This window comes from Hevea brasiliensis, chromosome 7 (assembly GCF_030052815.1).
Source record: "Hevea brasiliensis isolate MT/VB/25A 57/8 chromosome 7, ASM3005281v1, whole genome shotgun sequence".
Taxonomy (NCBI): domain Eukaryota; kingdom Viridiplantae; phylum Streptophyta; class Magnoliopsida; order Malpighiales; family Euphorbiaceae; genus Hevea; species Hevea brasiliensis.
This window is the reverse complement of record NC_079499.1, coordinates 32,271,983-32,298,141: the sequence shown is the minus strand read 5'-3', so window position 1 is coordinate 32,298,141 and position 26,159 is coordinate 32,271,983. Positions and strand designations below refer to the sequence as shown.

General features: G+C 33.5%; 1 protein-coding gene across 1 annotated transcript; it reads left to right on the top strand.

Annotated features, from left to right (window-relative positions):
- Positions 1–18,189: 18,189 nt before the first annotated feature.
- Positions 18,190–22,015, top strand: LOC110632469 (cytochrome c). The gene is made up of 4 exons (XM_021780706.2): positions 18,190–18,338; positions 19,345–19,473; positions 19,626–19,759; positions 21,794–22,015. The coding sequence occupies exons 2-4, from the start codon at positions 19,362–19,364 to the stop codon at positions 21,884–21,886; spliced, it is 339 nt and encodes a 112-aa protein (XP_021636398.2). The 5' UTR covers positions 18,190–18,338; positions 19,345–19,361; the 3' UTR covers positions 21,887–22,015.
- The last annotated feature ends 4,144 nt before the right edge of the window (positions 22,016–26,159 follow it).

Here is a 26,159-nt window from a genome sequence, read left to right as displayed (position 1 = left end):
CCTTGCAAGCATACTTGATCGCAATAGGTTGACAGGACCTAATCTATCTGATTGGCTAAGAAATTTGAAACTTGTCTTGAACCTTGAACATATAAGATATGTTCTAGATTCAAATGTTCCTGGTCCCTTACCTCCAGAGGCCACACAAGAGGAACATGATACTTTGGACAAGTGGAAGGAGCATGATATGAGAGCTAAGTATTACATGCTTGCTTCCATGAGTAATGAGTTACAGAAGCAACATGAGAACATGCAGAGTGCGAGTGAGATCCTCCTTCACCTACAAGAGTTGTATGGTGAGCACAGCAGGAATGCTAGGTATGAGATATCTAGACAGCTATTCCGTATGAGGATGTCTGAGGGACAGAATGTTGGGGATCATGTCCACAAGATGATTCGGCTGATTGAGCAGTTGGAACATCCTGACTTCAACATGGATTTCCAACTACAGACGGATTTGATCCTTCAGTCCCTTCCTGAGTCTTTTGGGAATTTTGTGACAAATTTTCATATGACTAAACAGGAATGCACCTTAGCTGGTTTACTCAACATGCTGGTTATTGCCCAAAAGAATATGCCAGGCAATAAAGGAAAAGAGGTAGCTTTGGTTGCATCTTCTTTTGCTGGAAAGTCCAACAAGAAGAAGGGCAGTAAGAAAAGAAACCTCGATTCTGGTCCTTCTAAGAAAATAGCTAAACAGAAAAGGAAGACTAAAGTCGATGGAGGCAAAGGAAAGTGTTTCCACCGCCAAAAGGATGGGCACTGAAAAGGAACCGCCTGCAGTATCTTACTTCTCAAGGACAAGAAGGATACACCTTCTAAGGTATGTCCATATCTTATTATTTAGGTTCGTTGATACTCATAGTTCATCTACAAATTGGGTTTTAGATATCGTGCCGCTTCTCACATTTCTAATGATATGTAGGAACTAGCAAACAGTAGCAGCTTGTGTTCTCAAGATATTAGAGTCCGGATTGGCAATGGCTCAACTGTTGAAGCTTTAGCCATAGGAACTAAATCTTTTTACATGTTTGGACATGTTTTGTGTTTAGATAATATTTTATATGTACCTGATGCTTTTAAGAACATCATTTCTATATCTAGTTTGACTAGAAATGGCTATGAATTCCAACATCGATGATGTTTGCAATATTTATTTTGGAAATAAATATGTTGGTTCGGGTTATATGAATGATGGTCTTTATTATTTGGATAATAATGACAAACACAAATTGAATGCAAGTGATCTAAAAGAATGCAATGCCATGGTGAAAACCAACTCAAGTTCAAAATATATTTGGCACTTAAGGTTATGTCATGTTGCAGAAGATAGGATTACAAAATTGGAGAAAATGGGGATTCTATCCTCATTGGGCTCTGAGCCTACTCCAACTTGTGAATCTTGCCTTCAGGGTAAAATGACTAGATCACCCTTTGTTAGACAAGGGCTAAGAGCTGAAAATATTTTGGAGCTAATACATAGTGATGTATGTGGTCCATTTAAAGAAATGGCTAGAGGGGGTTTTTATTACTTTATTACCTTTACTGATGATAAATCAAGGTTTGGGTATTTGTATTTGATGAAATACAAACATGAATCTTTTGAAAAGTTCAAAGAATTTAAATCTGAAGTAGAAAATCAAACAGGAAAGAATATTAAAGCTCTTCGATCAGATCGTGGAGGTGAATATTTGAGTACTAAATTTGATGAATACTTGAGAGAGCGTGGCATTGTTTCTCAGCTGACTCCTCCAGGAATGCCACAGCTGAATGGTGTATCTGAAAGGAGAAATCGTATCCTATTGGATATGGTACGTAGTATGATGAGCTATACTGATATGCCAATCTTCTTTTGGGGATTTGCATTAGAATCAGCTTTGTATATTCTGAATAAGATTCCATCAAAATCAGTTTCTTCCACACCTTATGAGATATGGCATGGAAGAAAACCAAGTCTTAAGCATATTAAGATTTGGGGTTGTCCAGCTTATATCAAAAAGCTGAACACTGATAAATTGGAGCCCAGATCAGAAAAAGGTCGATTTGTTGGATATCCAAAAGATAGTTTTGGATATTATTTTTATTTGCCTACTTCACAAAAGGTTGTGATAAGTAGAGATGCCACATTTCTTGAACAACAGTTTATTCAAGAAGGAGGCAAAGGAAGGCAAATAGAGTTAGAATTGGAGAATTCTGACCAACCAATGCATCGATGGATATAGATCCATCTAGTCAACCAATACCCATTGATGAAACATCTACAGCTGTTCCTCATAGAACAACCAGGGTATCTCACCCACCAGTGAGATATGGTTTTCTTCATGAAGAAGAACAAGAGTTGTCTACTTATGAAGAAGTAGATCATGGAAATGATCCACTTACCTATGAAGAAGCTATATCAGATATAGACTCTTCAAAATGGATTTATGCTATGAAATCCGAGATTGATTCCACGTATAAGAATCAAGTTTGGGATCTTGTTGACCCACCTGAAGGTATTGTACCTATAGGGAACAAATGGGTTTTCAAGAAGAAATTGGTTCTGATGGAAAGGTAGAGACCTATAAGGCAAGGCTAGTAGCGAAAGGGTTTCGCCAAAGGCAAGGAATAGAGTATGAGGAGACTTTCTCGCCTGTTGCCATGCTTAAATCAATTAGGATTTTATTAGCAATAGCTGCATACTATGATTATGAGATTTGGCAGATGGATGTCAAAACAGCTTTTCTCAATGGATACATTGAAGAAAACATTTTCATGGAACAACCTAGGGGATTTGAATCCCAAGATGGTTCCAAGGTATGCAAGCTAAAGCGATCCATTTATGGGTTGAAACAAGCTTCGAGGAGTTGGAACATCCGTTTTGATGAAGCCATTAAATCCTTTGGTTTTATCAAAAATGAGGATGAGCCATGTGTATATAAGAAGGTTAGTGACAGTGCTATCACTTTCCTTGTCTTATATGTGGATGACATTCTGTTGATGGGTAATGACACAGGTATGTTGACGACTATAAAGGTATGGTTGTCAAATACATTCTCCATGAAAGACTTAGGGGAGGCAACCTATATTCTTGGGATTCGCATCTATAGAGATAGAGCGAAAAGAATAATTGGTTTATCCCAAAGTCTATACTTGGAAAAGGTGTTAAAGAGGTTTAACATGCTTGATTCCAAGAGAGGATTGTTACCAGTGAGACATGGTATCCATCTTTCTAAAGAGATGTCTCCAAAGACACCTGAAGAAAGAGATAAGATGGCCAGGATTCCATATGCTTCAGCTATTGGAAGTTTAATGTATGCAATGTTGTGTACTAGGCCGGATATCGCATATGCTTTTATTGACTAGCAGGTATCAATCCAATCCAGGTTTGGAACTCTGGATAACTGTCAAGAATATCCTTAAGTACTTGAGAAGAACTAAGGATTTATTCTTGATTTATGGAGGTGGAGACTTGCAATTGGATGGTTATACTGATTCTAATTTCCAATCAGATATCGATGATAGAAAGTCTACCTCTGGATATGTGTTCATTTGTAATGGAGGTGCAACATTGGAAGAGTTCCAACAGAGCACGATCGTAGATTTCACTACGAGGTCGAGTATATTGTCGCATCGATGTCGCAAAGGAAGTCGCTTGGATAAAGAAGTTCGTGATGTAACTTACAGTAGTTCCTTCCATTGAGTCGCCAGCCCACTACACCGTGACAATAATGGAGCAACATACAAGCTAAGGAACCAAGGTCTCACCGTAAATCCAAACACATAGAAAGCGCTACCACATTATCGTGAGAAATAGTTGGGCTAAGCGATGTAGCCATGCAGAAATAGCATCACCGAAAATCCGGTGATCCATTCACTAAGCCTATGTCACAAACTCGCTAGACCGACATCTTGAGAAGATAGGTCTAAGATATTGTAATGAATGGCTCTAGTGCTAGTGGGAGATTGTTAGTAGTATGCCCTAGAGCATATCATTTAGTATGTATCTTGTACATATTTTTATTAATAAAAGGCATTTCCACTTTTCCGTTGACATAATATATTTATGTGTAATAGAAAAGGTCCATTGATATTTTGTTAGAAATATTATTCTTAAGTTGTTAAGAATATGAGTGACAATATTTCTAGCACGAAGTATCATAAATAGGTTCACAATCGAGGATACTTCATAATAAGGACATGACTTATCCAGAAAGATTGTATTCATGTTTGTTCCCAAGTTATTTATATGAGATATAAATAAGATGGAATGGTGAGTCTCATGCCATATAACAAACATGATAGGCACTTATAAATGATAAGTAGGTCAACTGGTGACACTTATGACAAGCACATGGAGTTTACTCTTGTCAATGTTTTGTCATAAATCATATCAATGCATATAATCTTTAAACCCGAGATAGCAGTTATCTTGTATATAGGTAGTTTGAGTTTGATACTGCTTTCATACTTGTACTGTGTATGGGTATATGGGCATGTGTTGGCTCCTACTAGTTATATATGGAGGTAGGTGTTGATCAAGATGGAATCTGTTCCTTTAAATAAATAGAGATAAAATCCTATGTTCATTTAATTGTTCTTGATGTTTCAAGTTCCTGGCCAGGACAGATAGATTTATTCAGAAAAGAGTTTCTGATGAGAAAATCTTTTAATCAAGAACTGGAATTAAAAGAGAACATAATATTCATAGCAAATGGAGTTTGACATAAACCATGACTCCAGCTTAAGTTGGGATTTTGTAACAGAGAGATTCTAGTGCATGGTAACATATGATTATAGGTTCATTTAAGGTAAATCTTATTACTAATTGGGTGGCCATGGCATGCTATGCTAGGTGCTAACCATGGTCTATGAGGTTCATAAAATGATTTAGAGAAATCATTTATGGTAAGAAAGAGTTCTGATGATATTAAGAGTTGATATCATGTCTCATTGCCAATTAGTGATGAGCCTAGTAAGTCACACACATACACAAGTTATCACCTATTTAAATATGATTTAATTAATTAATTAAAGAGTTTAATTGATTAATTAAATAGGTTTGGTTTGCAATTAAATTGCAAAGTCCTTAGCATGACTTGAAACCAAATCTAGATTATTGGATGTGTAGTATAAATTAAATTTATATTTAAAGTGTTTAAATATGAATTTAATTGATGAGAAATTAATTAATAGAGATTAGTTAATTAATTTATATTTGATATAAATTAATTAGAAGAAGAAAATAATTATTTTGGGTTAAGAACTCAAAATTAAGACACAGGGGCATTTTGGTCATTTCATTACAGGACACGTGGCACCATGAGATGGTGACACATGGGATTACACATAAGCTTGCCAAATGTTTTTTTAATCATGTAAGATGATTAAAATCAAGATTAAATATAGGTTTGACACTTGGCACAATGTGATTGGGTCACTTAAACCTAGAGCTAATCAAAATGTGACATGTGGCTAGGGTTTAATGTGTTAACCTAGCTATTTAAGTGTGGTTATGAAAAGAAAAAGTAACCAACAGCCTCTCCTCTCATTTGTCATGCCACTTTGAGCCTCTCCAGCTATTTCTCTTCATCTCTCATCAATTCAAAGAGATTAGCCATCAATCTCTTGAATTAAGAACACTAGAAATTGTTTCTAGTGTCCTGTTTACATCTCTAATCTCTTAAAAAGCAGAACTTGAATTTCTAATTAATAGAAAAGGCTTTAGAAGCTGTTCAAGGGCTGCCATAGGTGTTCTTGGTGTGGACAAGCTAGAGGGACAACATCTGGTGTCCTGAAGATGAATCTCAAAGGCGCAGACACGCTGCAGTGCATCAAGAGGTTAGTGTAATCGTTCTTGATTTAATCTAGGGTTCTAAAATTAATCTAATAAATTTTAAAATATTAAATGGAAAATACAGATCCAAAAATATATTAAAAGAGTTTTAATATATTGTTTATCATTGAAATCAAATAGATAAAAATAAATCTTGCATGATGCATGTGACCCTAGGTGAAAATTTTTGAATTTAATGGTATAAACTTGTGTTTTTCACGCTTCCGTTCCTTCATCATCCTCATTTTAGATAAAACCAAAGGATTTAATGGCTTCATCAAAACGGATGTTCCAACTCCTCGAAGCTTGTTTCAACCTATAAATGGATCGCTTTAGCTTGCATACCTTGGAACCATTTTGGGATTCAAAACCCTTAGGTTGTTCCATGAAAATGTTTTCTTCAATGTATCCATTGAGAAAAGCTATTTTGACATCCATCTGCCAAATCTCATAATCATAGTACGCAGCTATTGCTAATAAAATCCTAATTGATTTAAGCATGGCAACAGGCGAGAAAGTCTCCTCATAGTCGATTCCTTGCCTTTGGCGAAACCCTTTCGCTACTAGCCTTGCTTTATAGGTCTCTACCTTTCCATCAGAACCAATTTTCTTCTTGAAAACCCATTTGTTCCCTATAGGTACAATACCTTCAGGTGGGTCAACAAGATCCCACACTTGATTCTTATACATGGAATCAATCTCGGATTTCATAGCATCAATCCATTTTGAAGAGTCTATATCTGATATAGCTTCTTCATAGGTAAGTGGATCATCTCCATGATCTACTTCTTCATGAGTAGACAACTCTTGTTCTTCTTCATGAAGAAAACCATATCTCACTGGTGGGTGAGATACCCTGGTTGTTCTACGAGGAACAGCTGTAGATGTTTCATCAACGGGTATAGGTTGACTAGATGGATCTATATCCATCTGATCTGTTGGTTGGTCAGAATTCTCCAATTCTAACTCTATTTGCCTTCCTTTGCCTCCTTCTTGGACAAATTGTTGTTCAAGAAATGTGGCATCTCTACTTATCACAACTTTTGTGAAGTAGGCAAATAAAATAATATCCAAAACTATCTTTTGGATATCCAACAAATCGACCTTTTTCTGATCTGGTCTCCAATTTATCAGTGTTCAGCTTTTTGATATAAGCTGGACAACCCCAAATCTTAACATGCTTAAGACTTGGTTTTCTTCCATGCCATATCTCATAAGGTGTGGAAGAAACTGATTTTGATGGAATCCTATTCAGAATATACAAAGCTGATTCTAATGCAAATCCCCAAAAGGAGATTGGCATATCAGTATAGCTCATCATACTACGTACCATATCCAATAGGGTACGATTTCTCCTTTCAGATACACCATTCAGTTGTGGCGTTCCTGGAGGAGTCACCGAGAAACAATGCCATGCTCTCTTAAGTATTCATCAAATTCAAGATTTCAAATATTCACCTCCACGATCTGATCGAAGAGCTTTAATATTCTTTCCTGTTTGATTTTCTACTTCAGATTTAAATTCTTTAAACTTTTCAAAGATTCATGTTTGTATTTCATCAAATACAAATACCCAAACCTTGATTTATCATCAGTAAAGGTAATAAAATAATGAAAGCCACCTCTAGCCATTTCTTTAAATGGACCACATACATCACTATGTATTAGCTCCAAAATATTTTCAGCTCTTAGCCCCTGTCCAACAAAGGGTGATCTAGTCATTTTGCCCTGAAGGCAAGATTCACAAGTTGGAGTAGGCCCAGAGTCCAATAAGGATAGAATCCCCATTTTCTCCAATTTTGTAATCCTATCTTCTGCAACATGACATAACCTTAAGTGCCATATAAATTTTGAACTTGAGTTGATTTTAACCACGCATTGCATTCATTTAGATTGCTATACTCTGGCCAGTGGAAACACTTTCTTACAGGCAATGGAAACACTTTCCTATTGGCAATGGAAACACTTTCCTGTTGCAGTGGAAACACTTTCCTTTGCCTTCATCAGCTTTAGTCTTCCTTTTCTGTTTAGCTATTTTCTTAGAAGGACCAGAATCGAGGTTTCTTTTCTTATTACCCGTCTTCTTGTTGGACTTTCCAGTAGAAGAAGATGCAACCAAAGCTACCTCTTTTCCTTTATTGCCTGGCATATTCTTTTGGGCAATAACCAGTATGTTGAGTAAACCAGCTAAGGTGCATTCCTGTCTAGTCATATGGAAATTTGTCACAAAATTCCCAAAAGACTCAGGAAGGGACTAAAGGATCAAATCCGTCTGTAGTTGGAAATCCATGTTAAAGTCAAGATGTTCCAACTGCTCAATCATCCAAATCATCTTGTGGACATAATCCCCAACATTCTCCCCTCGACTTCCTCATACGGAATAAATGCCTAGATATCTCATACCTAGCATTCTGCCGTGCTCACCATACAACTCTTGTAGGTGAAGGAGGATCTCACTCGCACTGCATGTTCTCATGTTGCTTCAGAACTCATTACTCATGGAAGCAAGCATGTAACACTTAGCTCTCATATCATGCTCCTTCCACTTGTCCAAAGTTTCATGTTCCTCTTGTGTGGCCTCTGGAGGTAAGGGACCAGGAACATTTGAATCTAGAACATATCCTATATGTTCAAGGTTCAGGACAAGTTTCAAATTTCTTTGCCAATCAGACAGATTAGGTCCTGTCAACCTATTGTGTTCAAGTATGCTTGCAAGGATATTGGATGGTGGTGGTTGTTTTGTGCTCATTTTTATCAGAAAATTAACTGCAGAAAATAACCAGATTAATTAGTAAATATATCATGTAATTAACCAAAATGATTATGGTTTTTTAATCAAATTGGTCCTCCCACTAACTTAGCGAATCCTACACTTCCAAAGTAGAAAACGGAAATCCTAGTTGGATGGATTTCTAGTGGGTGATTGAATTCTTATAATTCTATTGATCATCCTCAGTACATCCATTATTGGAATTACAATAAACTATAAGTGAGCAACTCTTTGCCCATCACATCTCATGTGAGGTTCAATCCTTTACCTAGCCCCGATGCTCAAAATCTCGTACATCCATTATTGACTTATCTTGCATTAGTTAAGTTGATCCCATTGAGCCAAGAATTATGCAAATAATTTTAATGTCCTCTAGTACATCCAATATTGGCCACTAAACCATTTACATATTTACAACATCTCATGCTTAACAATTATTCTTAAGAAAATCTCTTAAATAAATTGCATCTTATGCAACTATTTAAAATTTCTTAAAATAATTGCCCCAATGGAGGGCCTATGTTATAATTACTTTAATTATAGCATTTCCAACTTAATCATTTGTTTGGAAGATTTTATGGTCATTCTATTTACTATTAAGGTCTCACTTTGCACATTATCCATTTAGCATGCATATATCATATAATTGCATACATTCCCATACATCTCATGCATTCATGGATAAGCAGTAAATATGGTATGATCATGGACTTTCTAAGGGATTCAATTCTGAGCCACCAAGAATTGAATCAGGGCATTCCTAGGTGCATTTTATTCATTCATTTTATAAGAGTTGCTGAAGGAGTACATAATCAACACTTGATCTTGAATTCCTCCCACTGGTCCCACCAATGCTCTTGACCTCCTTGAACTTCTTGCAATCCAATATTACTTAGTAATCCTTGGCATACCAAGGCGAATTTACAAGAACTTAAATAAATGAAATTACAACCCAAAAATTATTACAAACTTAATAATACATGCCCCAAAAAAAATTAAAATAAATTAATTAATTTACAATCCCAAAGAAACATAAAAGAAATAAATCCAATCACATTGGTTTTTTATAGTCCATGATCATCCATCATGCATATCACTATTTAACAATTAAATAAAACATACATACTTAAATTAAATTGAATATCTCATATTCAACTTAAAAATCCAGATTTGAATATGATTCAAATAAATTTAAAAATTCAGATTTGAATCTCATTCAAACAAATTTAAAAATTCAGATTTGAATCACATTCAAACAACTTCAAAAATTCAGATTTGAATCACATTCAAACATTTTTTAAAAAATCATATTTGAATCACATTCAAACATTTTTTAAAAAATCAGATCTGAATTTTATTCAATCAATTTTAAAAAATCAGATTTAAATATGATTCAAACAACTTTAAAAATTCAGATTTGAATCACATTCAAACAACTTTTAAAATTCAGATTTGAATCACATTCAAACAATTTTTAAAATTATGATTTGAATCATAATTTAATTGTGTGATAAAGACTACTAATTAAACACTTTAATTAGTCAAAGAATAGGCCTTAGATCATACAACAATTGCAGAATTAAAAGCCAAACCTTAAACCACCCATGGAAGCCAAACCATGCGCACCATTGATGGTATTTTTTCAAGTATGCCGCCAACTTGCTTTGCAACCAGCAATGAACTTTTGATCTCATGATCAAACACACAATTAAATCATATAATCAACAATCTAAATGACAAATATAGTGGCTCTGATACCAATTGAAGGAACGAAAGCGTGAAAAACACAAGTTTATACCATTGAATTCAAAAATTTTCACCTAGGGTCACATGCATCATGCAAGATTTATTTTTATCTATTTGATTTCAATGATAAACAACATATTAAAACTCTTTTAATATGTTTTTGGATCTGTATTTGCCATTTAAGATTTTAAAATTAATCAGATTAATTTTAGAACCCTATATTAAATCAAGAATGATTACACTAACCTCTTGATGCACCGCGCAGTGTCTCGCGCTTTGAGATTCGTCTTCGTGACACCGGATGTTGTCCTCTCGCGTGTCCACACCAAGAACACCTATGGCAGCCCTTGAACAGCTTCTAAAGCCTTTTATATTAATTAGAAATTCAAGTTCTGCCTTTTAAGAGATTAGAGATGTAAACAGGACACTAGAAACAATTCCTAGTGTTCTTAATTCAAGAGATTGATGGCTAATCTCTTTGAATTGATAAGAGATGAAGAAGAAGAGATAAAAACCCTCAAAGTGGCGTGACAAAGGAGAGTGGCTACTGGTTGTATTTTATTTTCTCATAACAACACTTAAATAGCTAGGTTAACACATTAAACCCTTGCCACATGTCACCCTTTGATTAGCTCTAAGTTTAAGTGACCCAATCACATTGTGCCAAGTGTCAAACCTATATTTAATCTTGATTTTAATCATCTTACATGATTAAAAAACATTTGGCAAGCTTATATGTTATGCCATGTGTCACCATCTCATGGTGCCACGTGTCACACTGCAAAATGACTAAAATGCCCCTGTGTCTTAATTTTGAGTTCTTAACCCAAAATAATTATTTTCTTCTTCTAATTAATTTATATCAAATATAAATTAATTACTTATAATTAATTTATATCAAATATAAATTAATTAATTAATCTCTATTAATTAATTTCTCATTAATTAAATTCATATTTAAACACTTTAAATATAAATTTAATTTATACTACACATCCAATAATCTAGATTTGGTTTCAAGTCATACTAGGAACTTTGAAATTTAATTGCAAACCAAACCTATTTAATTAATCAATTAAACTCTTTAATTAATTAATTAAATCATATTTAAATAGGTGATAACTTGTGTATGTGTGTGACTTACTAGGCTCATCACTAATTGGCAATGAGACATGATATCAACTCTTAATATCATCAGAACTCTTTCTTACTATAAATGATTTCTCTAAATCATTTTATGAACCTCATAGACCATGGTTAACACCTAGCATAGCATGCCATGGCCACCCAATTAGTAATAAGGTTTACCTTAAATCAACCTATAATCATATGTTACCATGCACTAGAATCTCTCTGTTACAAAATCCTAACTCAAGCTGGAGTCATGGTTTATGTCAAACTCCATATGCTATGAATATTATGTTCTCTTTTAATTCCAGTTCTTGATTAAAAAGATTTTCTCATCAGAAACTCTTTCTCGAATAAATCTATCTGTCTGGCCGGAACTTGAAACATCAAGAACAATTAAATGAACATAGGATTTTATCTCTATTTACTTAGAGGAACAGATTCCATCTTGATCAACACCTACCTCCATATATAACTAGTAGGAGCCAACACATGCCCATATACCCATACACAGTACAAGTATGAAAGCAGTATCAAACTCAAACTACCTATATACAAGATAACTGCTATCTCGTGTCTAAAGATTATATGCACTGATATTATTTATGACAAAACATTGACAAGAGTAAACTCCATGTGCTTGTCATAAGTGTCACTGGTTCGGCCTACTTATCATTTATAAGTGCCTATCATGTTTGTTATATGGCATGAGACTCACCATTCCATCTTATTTATATCTCATATAAATAACTTGGGAACAAACATGAATACAATCTTTCTGGATAAGTCATGTCCTTATTATGAAGTATCCTCGATTGTGAACCTATTTATGATACTTTGTGCTAGAAATATTGTCACTCATATTCTTAACAACTTAAGAATAATATTTCTAACAAAATATCAATGGACCTTTTCTATTACACATAAATATATTATATAAACAGAAAAGTGGAAATGCCATTTATTAATAAAATATGTACAAGATACATACTAAATGATATGCTCTAGGGCATACTACTAACAGAAAGAGGAAGAGAAAATTCAGAGCTATAAGAAATTTAGAGATATTTAAGATTCTTTGAGTTCTTCCTTATTTTTTTTCTTTTATTCAAGAAGATTTTCATACAAGATTTCTGGAAGGTCAATTTTTATTGTTTTCTTTTCAAGATCTATGCCACACAATTTTTTAATTTTATGCTCTTTGTCTTCAATTTATTTTATATGTTCATATAGATCATGTAATCATGTTTAATTTGAGGGGATATACAACTCTGCACATGTTTAGTTTCTGTCTCTCGTACTTTTATTATTTTCTTTAGTTTCTTTATTTTTTTATTACAAACAAAATTGGTAAGTAGCCCTAAGGTAAGTACTAAAGAGGGCATTTGCGTGGAGCTTATATGGAGCTAAACGGGAGTAAGCTAGGGATATCATTGCCATACTAGAAGAGAATACCATTTTTTAAGGGTAGCTTGCCCCAATGGCAACTGCATTTACCAACAGGTAAGTAGCTCTAAACTTCTCAAATAACCATTGGCATAAAATTGTAGTAATAATAGAACTTTTATTTGATAAATTAAAATTAACATTGTTTTTAATTTAACTGACTTTTGCATGTAATTAATTTAAATAAATACTTTGTAAATTAAAATTAATCTTGTTTGTAAATTAAACCAACATTGGCATGTAAAATAAATTTAATTTAATACTTGGTAATTGTAAAATAAATTTGCATGTTAGAAATCTTTATTAGGTTGTGATTGTTTGGGACTTATGTGATATTAGAATAAATTACACATGTACATAATTAACTTAGTTCAATTATCCTTAGGGTAACTTGGTGAAAATTAATTAATTAGGTTAAATAGAAACGTAGGGTTATTTGAAATTGAATATGTTTGTAAATTAAATTCCCAATAATAAATTAATTTTAATCATCTGGTAAATATCATTTAAATAATTAACAACCCCATAGATAGGAATTACTTGTGCATGAAAATTGTGTGTAAACAACAACCCTTTTGTGAATTACTTGCATGTGTAGGATTAGAATTGCATTTTTTAGGATAAAGTTTAATAAAGGAATAATAAACAAGACTTTTAGAAACATTAGTAAAGGACTGGCACTCGAATTAACGAGGTTAGACCAGGCGTAAGGGGTGCTTAACACCTTCCCCTTACGTACCCACTATCTCGAACCTAGACATTGGGCTATGGTAATGACGGTTGTAGAAACTCTGCAAGGAGTAAGTTGCCATCCATGACCCTCAGAAGAAACACTGAATATGTCCCGGTTATTACCCGGGTGGCAACTCCTGTCTATCTATGCCTTCATGGCATAAATCCTTAGTACCGTGGTAGTGTTATGGGAAGACGGTACTTACCAGTGGTTTGATTCTATTAGGATTGTATGAAGTACATGTCTAGGAAATGCTGTCTAAGGAGGTGGTACTTAAGTGAGACCATTGTGACTCCACCATCTTTCCTGGGCATTACCTGGTGCATTTTATATAATTCTAATGGATGATATTTCGCCTCACCCCCCCCCCCCCCCCTTGCCCTACACCCTCCGTAAGGCATAACATAATCCCGTAGAATACTTAATGAACTACCGAACTTCACCTACCGATAACCCATTAAGTACCCTACAAGGGATTTTAAAACGATTTTCTTATATTTTGGAAGTGGTGAGCATTTTAGTGAGGATTAAAAACCATTTATTCAAAGCTTAAATACTAGTAAAAATTTTGTCCATTTTAAATTTTGCCGCAAATTTTATAAAAATTTTGACAGAGTTCCGTTTGTAATTAGAGAAAACAGTTCTTCAAATACCTGAAAAAAACACTCCCAAAAGTTTTTCACAACTCCCAACCTTCAATAATTCTCAATCAACTCAATTCAATGCACTTCAAAATAATTTCACAATACAAATCAAGATTTATCATCTCAAAATATTCAATATCTCCAATCACAAAGCATAAAGTAAGAAATCCATAAGTACTAAGATTAATTTACAGAAGGAAATCCAAAAAAAAAAATATTATTACAATTTATTTACAACTGCTCAACTACATTGATACATACAACATTTTTATATTTACATCAAAATTAATTACAAGGGTATAAAATAATACCCGTACAAAAAAAGATCAGCGTGATCTTCAACTCAGTAGCAGCTCACTCTGCTGCTTTCTCCTTACTCTTATCTGCGACAGCAAAATAAGCTATCGCTGAGTATAAAAATACTCAGTGGTGCACAATAAAAATTTAAAATGCAATACATAAATCATTCATTATCAAAACACAGTTTAAATATTTCTCAATCACATTTCGCAAACTATCAGAGCTCATAATAACACAATTTAGTCAAATAATTTCATAAACACAGTGTTGCCAAAATCATACACAACTTAAGCCATGACACAAAATTTCCGATCAATGCCGTGTTGTACACCACGACAAAGCAATCTCAACCCCATTAATCGAAAATCAATGAGGGAGGTGGCTAGCTAGCTAATGAGTACTCATCCGATCTCAACCTCAACTGGCAAGCCAGAGAGGGAGGAAAATAAACGATCTCAACCCCATAAATGGAGGAGGAATAATGTGATACTGTCATGCTAAGTGTGAACATAAAATCAATTCAAAACAATTTATTCAAATAATTTGTGAGAAATCTGATCCATTTCCAAAGTCATATTTGTGATCATAAAATGGCAACACAATACACAATTAATCACAAAAGTCAAATTTTCAAGAATAAAATATTTAAACAAGAATTATTGTGCACAGACCTGACGTGAGTCGCCTTTAGGCCTTGACTCAGTCTCTTCGAGTTTCCAAGTCTTTTTCAGCTGAAACACACAATTTCACAGTGTTTCAGTACCATAACTTAGCATAAATCCAAAAATAAATTTCACTTCATTTTTACCTAGCTTTAATGTACTAATTTCGACGTTCTCGAAGTTTTTGTGTTTTGGGTTACTATTCACTATACTATTCAAGTCAAATTGTTGACTTTTTAAGGCTTAATAGGTATGGGAACTCCAACTTCACCCACATACCACATTTTGGTCATTAAATTTGTTGGTTTTGGTCATTTTCTCAAAGCTTAAATCCTTTTGGCTAAATTGTCAAATTTTCAGTTTTGGTGCTCCAAGTTGCACTGTTCCATTGGTCAATCTACTGTTGGAATTTGGCAAAACTTCCTTCATAGAAAATGTTCTTTAATGTCTTAAGTTTATTCTCCTTTTTGAATCACCCCAATTGGAGTTTTGTAGCTCAAGTTATGACCCTTTGAATCAGGGCTGTCGGATGAAAAATAACCCAGATTTTCTGGGCAAAGTTTGGTGCTGGCAGTTTTGGGTCACCAAATTGGGGTGGCCAAATGGCTTGGTTGCTGGCAGAATTTGGACTTGTGTTCTTCATGAAAATTTTAGGTCTATATCTCATCTAATCACTGGTAAAATTTCAGGTCAATTTGACCTACCTAGCTCGAGTTATGACCAAATGAACAAATATTGTTCATTTGGTCAGTTTGTACAGTGGCAGACTGCTCTTACTCAACTTTGGTCAATTGGTTCACTAGGTTTTAGTCAGTTTTTGGCCATGGTTCCTTAATGAAAATTGTGCCATTTTATGTCTATTTTCATCCCCAATTGGTGCTATATCAATTGGACTTGTAAAATTTCCGTTTTGGTCCTTCAAAGTTGACTTGGTCATGCTGCCAGCAGCATGACCATTCAACCTCCGAACTTGGCTTCACTTTAAACAATTCAAACACAACTCATTTGGTCATAATTGACCATTTTTCACTTCAAAATAGGTCAAACATGCCATTTACTCATTTCTTCAAATTTTGGTTCACAAACCCTAACATTCAAACCCTAAGTCATCCATCTCATGCATTTAATCACATTTATGCATTTCCATCTTACTACCATACTCATGTAAGTTTACTAACACCTTTAATTCCCTCTAAACACATCAAACCATACAAAATCATACTCCCATCAACCAGCCCGAAATTTCAGCAATGGTCCTTCCCCCATATTTTTATTTCATTTCATAAATTCTAAGCTCATTTCAACCATTACATATGCATTTAAAGAAGTAAAATGGTAAGTTAGCACACTAACCTTTCTTAAAGCTTCAAAACCCAATCTTTAAATCTTCTTTCTTCTTGTAATTCTTCTTCTCAAGTTGCAATAACAAGCTCTAGTGAAGTTTTTTTGGGGATTTATTAAGGTTGAGTGGAGGAATTAAAGCTTGAGTGCAAGCTTTAATGCAGGGTTTTCATGGAGTTGAGAGGGAGAAGGTGGGGCGGCAAGATGAGAAGGAAGAAGACAATTCTAATTTTTTTTTCTTTTTGTTTTCTTTTATCTTTATCCCTTTTAGAAGACCAAAAATCCAATTTAATAAATAATTTAATTAATTTGTTTATGACAGCATGCATGAGGTCATGCATGATGTCATTTCATTTTCCTCTCTTTTTTTATTTTTTTTATTAGTTCTTTAATTTAATTCTCGATTCGGAAATTTTCTTTTCTCCGATTTTATTTGACAGTTAGGTCAGGAGTCAGCTCTCGGGGTCAATTGACCAAATTGCCCCTCACTGGTTCATCCCGGTTTGCAAATAATCCAATATTTCTTCCGGCTTCCTGACCTAATTATTTGACTGGCTTAACAGTTCTTTTTCGTGATTTTCTCTTTTTCACTGTGTTCATAAGGGTCCTAAGGACCGCAGCGTCACATTTTACGGTTCGAAATTTGAGTTTAAAATGACTTCGCAGTCGTTTCCGAGGAGGTCACCCATCGCTGTGACTCTCGGCTCGTTTAACTTCTTATGTTCTGTTTTTCTTATTTATACTTAACTAATTGGCAATCACTAATTATTGGTGTTTATGGTTTCTCTAGTTGTCTTAAGTATGGTTATAATCCCCTTAATTGTCCGGACCGACACCGGTCACCGGAACAGTGAAATATACCAGGCTATACAAATAGGGGTGTTACATTAACTAAGTTTGAAATTTTATTTTAATTATAAATTTATTTTTTATTAGGCCTATTAATATAATTAAGTGCCAAAATTTTAATATATTAAAAGTCTCTTTTAAAATATTAAATTCATGTGACATCTTCAACTTTATTTTCATATGATTATTAAAAATAATTTAATAAGTATATTGTTAAATTATATATATTTTTTATTTTAGAAATAATTAATTTTTAGTTATATTTTTTACTTAATACTTTGATATTGTTTTATAGTATAACTATTTTTATTACTAATTAGTTCAAAAGTTACAATTTTATTTTTTTAAAATCTTTACAGAATTTTAATTACTTTTATTTTAATTTGGTAAATTATTTATTAGTATTCAAATTAATTAAATAATTAATTTTTTTCCAATATATAAATAAAATAAATAATTTAGACAATTGAAATTCATTTTATTTAAAATAAAAATAAAAATTTAAGTTTTTTTTTTTTTTAAGTCAAGTTATTTCTATGCAACGCTTCGATGACTTGGTTATATTTAGTGCAAAAGGAAAATCCATTTTCCCCAAACACAACAAGTAGGGGAAATTTTGAGTGTGTGAGTCCACGTGGTGGATCAGCGACTTAAAGTAATTTTTACCGTTCAAATGTAACATGGTTTCCTCAGTGGTTGATAGCAAAGCAAAAACCTAGTTTTCACATGAAATGACCAAATGACCAATTGAAAATCAGCTAAACAGTGTCGTTTAAAGCACCTTAGATGTTACTCGGTTTACTATTTCTGCTCCAAAACTTAGTGTGCTGCTGCTTCTGCTTCAGGACGCAAGACAAACCCCTCCACATCTGTCCGGCTGTACTAAGCTTCTGCTCTTTTATCTGTATTGCTCTGTCTATCTCTTTAATGGGTTTTAATTTAATCTTTTGTTCTTTCATTTTCTCAATAATTTTCTAAAATTCTGCATTGTGAGTTGTTAAATAATATAGCAGGTTATTTTCTTAATGCGTATGTTGATATGGCTATAAGTTAAGATTACCTTGGTTTTGTGGCTTTGCTTGTTTTTGATGATTAAAATCAATACATGAAGCCTTTTGAGAGCTATTAGTATTATGTTAACTATGTTCAGATTGCTATTCCAAGCAATGGCTATTAAGATTTTCTTTGAAGTTTTCCTTTCTTAAATGCTGACAATGTTTCCATTGCCAATGAATTTTAAACCACGCCCTATATATTTTAAAATGAACCAACACTGGGTTTCTTTTTATGCAGTTTCTTATTTCCCATTTTATGCCGAGTTTTCTTCAATATTTGCCGCTTTTGGGTTTCTCCAGAGGCAACGATCCTGTCTGGATTTTAATGTTTGAAGTTACTTGTTTTGATGTACAATATAATGGGTTCTTCCTTCAAAAGTGTTGTTTGTAGAATGGTCCGTTTATTCTTCAAGTTGTTCTTTTTTGGAAAATTATGGGGACAGTTGATTTACTTGTCTGGCCTCTTCATAGCTTGCTCATGTCTTGACTAATTTAGCAAATAGGATAATGTTTATCATTTTCCTGCTGTTTTTGTTGGCATACTTGCTCTTCAATGTATGCTATTTCATGACATTGCACAAGTGAATCGTGACCCATTATTTCCAACTTTTTGTTTTACTGATTGAGGACGTTTGAACTGTCTGGTCTTATTCAGTTTTATGATTGATGGTCACTCTTCTTTTTGGAATAGGAGTAAATTTTCATCTGATTCTTTAAAGTGTTGAGTTCTAGGTCGCGTGTTGCCACCTAGAAAGCCCTAACCTTCTATCTCTCTCAAATGTCTCTGTTCTTTTTATTAGTAAAAACAATTGAAACCTGAGCAATCATTATCTCTTATTGATTTTATGTGTACAGAGAGAGCCCTAGAAAAAATGGCAACATTCGAGCAAGCTCCACCTGGTGATCTAAAGGCAGGAGAGAAGATCTTCAAAACTAAGTGTGCCCAATGCCACACCGTCGAAAAAGGTGCTGGCCACAAACAAGGTACATTATATCTATGAATATGTTTCTATTTTGGATTTGAATTTGTTTTTGTTCTGAATCGACTATTGTTTTCTTTGGTTTTTGCTTGTGGATCTGATTTGAGATGAGATTGGGTCATTTATTGAGGGTTTTTTTTTTCTTGGGATCTGCAGGACCCAATTTGAATGGGCTTTTTGGAAGGCAATCTGGGACGACTGCAGGGTATTCCTACTCTGCAGCTAATAAGAACATGGCCGTGATATGGGGAGAAAGTGCTTTGTACGATTACTTGCTCAATCCTAAGAAGGTATATAACCATCTTTTTCTTTTTTATTTGTATCCTTTGTTAAGTTAATTCTTGATATTAGTATGCTCTGCAACAATATAGATCAAATTGTTGGATTATAGATGTTAGATTCTGCGAGAGAAAATACTTTTATTCTTTTGGCTGCTAAAGGTGTTAATTGTTGCATGGTAGCAAGCTTTATGTTTGAGTTTTGGTTGTCTGGGGTTTTTGTGTTGGTGCAATGAATTTGTTTTCCATATAGATGGGTGGGTTCAAGAGATATGCTTTCACTATGGTGTTTGTTTAATAGGCCATTGTAGTAAGGTTTGTGTGTAACTATTGACATGGGGATATGGGTTGAGGATAAACTATTTTTATGGCATTTAATAATTACTACTTAATGGTTTAACATAATTATTCAAATGGTTTCAACTTGTTATGACCATCTGACTTTCTTGATATAAACCTAGTTGGACATTCAAAAATTAAGCATGGTTGAAATGAAATTTGACATTGTTTTGCTATTATTCGCTAATAATTCATTAGTGTTTCAAACCTTGTTTTTGAGTAAATTTTACCCCTCATACCTTAATTTTTATCTTCTAACGATGTTGTTCTTGATTTCTCTCTCATCTGTAACTCTCTCTCTCTCTCTCTCTCTCTCTCTCTCTCTCTCTCATACGCGCACACGCGCATGCACACGCACACACACACACACACACACTCCCCCTCTTTGTCTGCGCCTTCTCCCATAACATGATCACAAGCTCATCCCCGCCCTCCTCTGTTGTTAAAGTCCCTTCACAATTTGGTGCCTAATCCCCATTCCCTCTTCCCAAGGCATATCCCCCTCCCCTTTAGTTGCTGCTCACGAAGTCACCTCCCCTAACCAAAGCTTTCCTACGCAAACCAACTTTGACCAACCTCTCCCCTATCTATTTTCAGCCGCCCTCAAGCCCTGCCATCCCCCAAAGCCTTATTTCAACTTCAAACCTTCCTTAAAATTGAGAGAGAGACAAACCTCTGGCCTTGAAATTAATCCTCCTAGTAGTTGTCACAACCCAAACCCCGCCATTGATTTTTTTTTTTGTTGTCATCAATTTTCTTTTAACCAAGCTTCACAATGACAACTGTTAAATTCCTGACCCCTTTGCTCTGATAGTGGTTTTGTTCTCCTGAAAATGACTATGAGTTCAACAGTACGAGATACCACAAGGATTTGGAACAACGCAAAGGAAAAAGAAGGGGTCATCAGTGTTCATGATGCTGTCAATGGAGGCAATGGAAGTGAGGGGGCTGTGGGAAGAAGATCGTGGAACACTCGCTCAGAGTGCTAGCCCTAGTTGGGGTTGAGCGCATGGTCTTTGAGGTGTGGTGGGGAGTGGTGGAGAGTGATTTGGCTTCGGATTCTTTCATTGCAAATTTATGCTGATCCATTTTATTGGTGAGATATTTTTGGGATTGGAGCTTTACACCAAGAAATAAAGAAATCTTGCCTTGGGATTTAGGATTGAAATTTATAATTTTCTTGGTTGATATATGTGGTTTGTGATTTTCTTTGTTGATATTTGATTTTGGTGGATTTGGTTATGGTTTATATAATTTCTTTGCCGTTTCATTGTGCTTTTTGGTTGTAGATTCGGATTGTTTTGGTTAGAGGGATGAGTAGGGAGAGAGGGGAAAGAGAGAGGAGTGGCTGTGAGTTTCAAATTTTGCGGGACGATGGAGAGAGAGGAAGGGAGAAAGAGAGAGGTAGGGGGAAAAAGGGCGAGAAAGGCAAAATGTGTGTGCGTGAGAGAGGGGGAGAGGCAAAATGAGAGAGAGAGAGAGAAACAGGGAGAGGAGAAATCATTTTTTTTTCCCCAATGCCTGTTATGTCAAATTAGTAACCAAGAAACTGGAAAAAATGGGTTGCAATAACTTTATTTTTCACTAAATCAATGTTTAGGGAGTTTTAGGATACAAATTGAAGTTTAGTGGTGCCCTTGCAAGGGTCAAAGTTGATAGTGGGTGACTTGACTAATCTATGTTGTCCTTGTTTGTTATTTTGTGCAGTACATTCCTGGAACTAAGATGGTCTTCCCTGGATTGAAGAAGCCGCAAGAGCGTGCAGATCTCATTGCCTATCTGAAGGAAGCAACTGCTTGATCTTCTTGCTTAATATGGATATTTAGCAAATGATTGTGACATTAGTCTGAGTATTGCTAACAATTTAGTTTTTTCAAAGAAAAAGAAAACCAACCACTTCTTGAAATAAGACAGATCAAGGCTTAAATATGCTCTTTGTTTTGAGAGTTGAAATGAGTAGGGGTTGGGGAATTTATGCTGATCCATTTTATTGGTGAGATATTTTTGGGATTGGAGCTTTACACCAAGAAATAAGGAAATCTTGCCTTGGGATTTAGGATTGAAATTTATAATTTTCTTGGTTGATATATGTGGTTTGTGATTTTCTTTGTTGATATTTGATTTTGGTGGATTTGGTTATGGTTTATATAATTTCTTTGCCGTTTCATTGTGCTTTTTGGTTGTAGATTCGGATTGTTTTGGTTAGAGGGATGAGTAGGGAGAGAGGGGAAAGAGAGAGGAGTGGCTGTGAGTTTCAAATTTTGCGGGACGATGGAGAGAGAGGAAGGGAGAAAGAGAGAGGTAGGGGGAAAAAGGGCGAGAAAGGCAAAATGTGTGTGCGTGAGAGAGGGGGAGAGGCAAAATGAGAGAGAGAGAGAAACAGGGAGAGGAGAAATCATTTTTTTTTCCCCAATGCCTGTTATGTCAAATTAGTAACCAAGAAACTGGAAAAAATGGGTTGCAATAACTTTATTTTTCACTAAATCAATGTTTAGGGAGTTTTAGGATACAAATTGAAGTTTAGTGGTGCCCTTGCAAGGGTCAAAGTTGATAGTGGGTGACTTGACTAATCTATGTTGTCCTTGTTTGTTATTTTGTGCAGTACATTCCTGGAACTAAGATGGTCTTCCCTGGATTGAAGAAGCCGCAAGAGCGTGCAGATCTCATTGCCTATCTGTAGGAAGCAACTGCTTGATCTTCTTGCTTAATATGGATATTTAGCAAATGATTGTGACATTAGTCTGAGTATTGCTAACAATTTATTTTTTTCAAAGAAAAAGAAAACCAACCACTTCTTGAAATAAGACAGATCAAGGCTTAAATATGCTCTTTGTTTTGAGAGTTGAAATGAGTAGGGGGGGGGGGGGGGGGTCGGGGGGTTGGGGTTGTGTGTTGGGGGGTGTGGTGGGGAGAGGAATTTTCTGTTGTAAGACCCTTTTCATGAGGAATTTCCTGAACATATGATGATTTTTTTTTTTATTTTTTTTTTTATACAGCTCACACCATCTGTTGATTTTTCTATGTTGATGAAAATTTAAATCATGAATTTTGGTTTTCCTGTTATGGCCTCTTGTTATTAGACAGAGTCTCTGGTTAAACTTTGATTATGCAGGAGCCCCTCCATGCTATGCTTCTTGAACCACTAATGTTTTGAGATTGCATTAGTTATTTGACTTTACAAACAAGTATCGATTCCTTTGTGTCTTGCGGTTGATTGATTTAATCTCAGTTTTGATGGATAATTAGGTATGAATATCGAGTTTTCAATGGTTATTCCATTCTTTTGATGTAGAGTATTTGACAAGTCTTTTCCTTCATTGTTGTTCACATAATCATATTTGATTTGCAATTTGTTGATAGTAGTGATTTTGTCAGGTCTACATGGACAAGTCCTTAGAGATGGTAAAACTTGATGAGCTTCATTTGTAAAGGGAAACCAGCTGATGAACTTCATTTGTGAAAGTAAACCAGCTGCATTTTGCGCATGCAACCATTACTCTAATGGTTTTTCTAGTGTGTGGATCCATAAACAGGGCGGGGTAGCGGATCGCTCCCTCGTCCCTGCTCCCCAGAAACAGAATATACGGGTCAGGGTGGAAGCTTTCCCGTTGAAGGTTTTTTTTTTTATTTTAATTTATTATTTTATAAGATAAATTTATTTATTAAAATAATAAATTATAATTTAGAAAAAGATTTTTAAGCATAATTTTAATAATATACATAAATTTTCATTAAAATTATAATATTTAAATATATAAAAATAAATTAATTTTTTAATAAAATAATAATATATTATTATTGAGGTAGGTTTTTGGGATTTGACGCAGAGAGATTCTCTATTCTTGGCCTGTACAACATTAGAGTCAGAACAGAAAAAAAAAAAAAAAAATTAATTAATTGGGTGTAGAGATGGGTTGAATTCAGAAAAATTTCCATCCTTGCATAGTTTACTGGTGTTATCTGGGACGGACCTTTGAATTATTAAAAATCAATCTGTAGAATAAAAATAGCAAAAATTGAATTGAAAAATAGATTAATTGAATTGGATTATTTTAAATAGTTCAGTATACCATTTTCATTTAAAAAAATCAGTGATTAATCAATTGAAGTATACAAAAAAAAAATATATTATTTATTAAATGTAAGTGTGCTTAATAAATACGTATTTTATATTTTTTAAAAAATTTTAATTATAATATTTATAAATTTGTATTTTAATTTTTATATGCTATATAATTAATTTTGAGATACAAAATATAATGAGCATAAAAATACTTGTAATCATATTCGCTTTATAATAAAAGCAATGAGCTTATATTTTTTTTTCTATATAATAATCATTATTAAAGATTTTTTTTAGTGAAATGTAAGTTAAAATTGATTAATATTAATTTAATTTAATTCTTTAATTCAAAATTGATTAAGCACTGAGCCAAATTCAAAAAATCAAATAAATAGTTGATGGATTAAGGTTTAAAAACATAACTGACTGGTTTATGCTAACTAGCTTGACTTGCTCCGATGATTAAAGGTATATAGGTGTCAAATTCTAACATTCACTACTTAATTCCTTAAAAAATGGTTCATATTCACCCTTACTTTAAAAGTGCGTATGAGAATTAATTAAAAAAAAAAAAAAGCTAAACAAAAAAATAAATTGGTTTTCTAACTTGTTAAAACGAGTTAGAGGTGGTATTATGTGTCTTATGGTGTTAGATTAATATGGTTAGAGAAAAATTAGTTAAAACCAGGGGGAATTTTTTTTTTAAACACAAATTAAAATTGAGAGATTTTATTGTAATTAAATTAAAGTCGAGGACTAAATTAAAATAAATCCTTAAAATTGATATAGAAGTGAGGTTACTTTCATTTATCATCTCTCAATTTTGGTGGTTGCATCTGAATTTCAATTTAGGTATTATTAAAGTGCTAGTGAACTCCTAATTCTATTATAAGTTTGGAGGCTAACTTATAATAAAATTTACTCATACGTCCCTCAACTTAGATAGATATATTATAATCATTCACAATTTTAATTTGCATTATAAAAATTTCTGCACTCTAATTTAATAAGTAAATAATTTTTAATATAAAATATGATTAATAATAATTTAAAATTGAATATATTATTTTATTAATATAAAAAAGAACTTGTATAAAAAAAATCCATACTTAATTGAAGTTTGGATATCATTAAAATATAGTCAAATAATATATATTATTAATTTCTCCTTATTATATTAAAATAAAATCAATGAAATTAAGATAAATTATATATAAATCATTTAGATGTTAACCAAGATCAAATTAATAAATAAAAAATAATAAGAAGAAGAATTATATAATTTTTATAAAGATAAATTAAACAAATAAATAATTATATACATATATTTATAAACAAAATTTTCAGAGCAATTTAATTATAACATATTAGACTATTTCTAAAAATATAATTTTTTATTTTAAATAAATAGAAAACAAATAAACAAAAATTTGAAATTTTAAACTAACAATAAATTTTTGAAAAAAAATTACATAATCATAATTTTTTATTTATTATGAATATTTTTATAAAAGTTTTTAAGAAAAACATATTAAATTGAAATTTAGAAATTTTTGTAATCCAAATTAAAGTTGAGGGATAATTGTGATATGTCCATCTAAGTTGAAGGACAAATTAGCTATAAGTTGACCTGTAGATCTATGACATCAAGTATAGCTATTTTAATGATACTTAAATTAAAGTTCAAGAATTTTTTTGATACAAATTAAAGTTAAGGGAAGTGTTGTGCATTGCGGAAGCGTGCAAATTATATATATACATAAAAAAAAAACACTCAAAACACCAATATTTACGTGGTTCACCCTCTCAACATTGGGTTACATCCACGGACGTGCCATCTTCCACTATCAACAATAAATAAATTATCATTACAAGCTCATAGCTATACTACCTATCAACTCAATTACAACCAAAAGAGCTCATACAACATCAAACTGCTCATAGTAAATATATTAGTTAGTTCCTCTTAGTCTCCTCTAGACATAACCCAATATATTTACTATTATAATA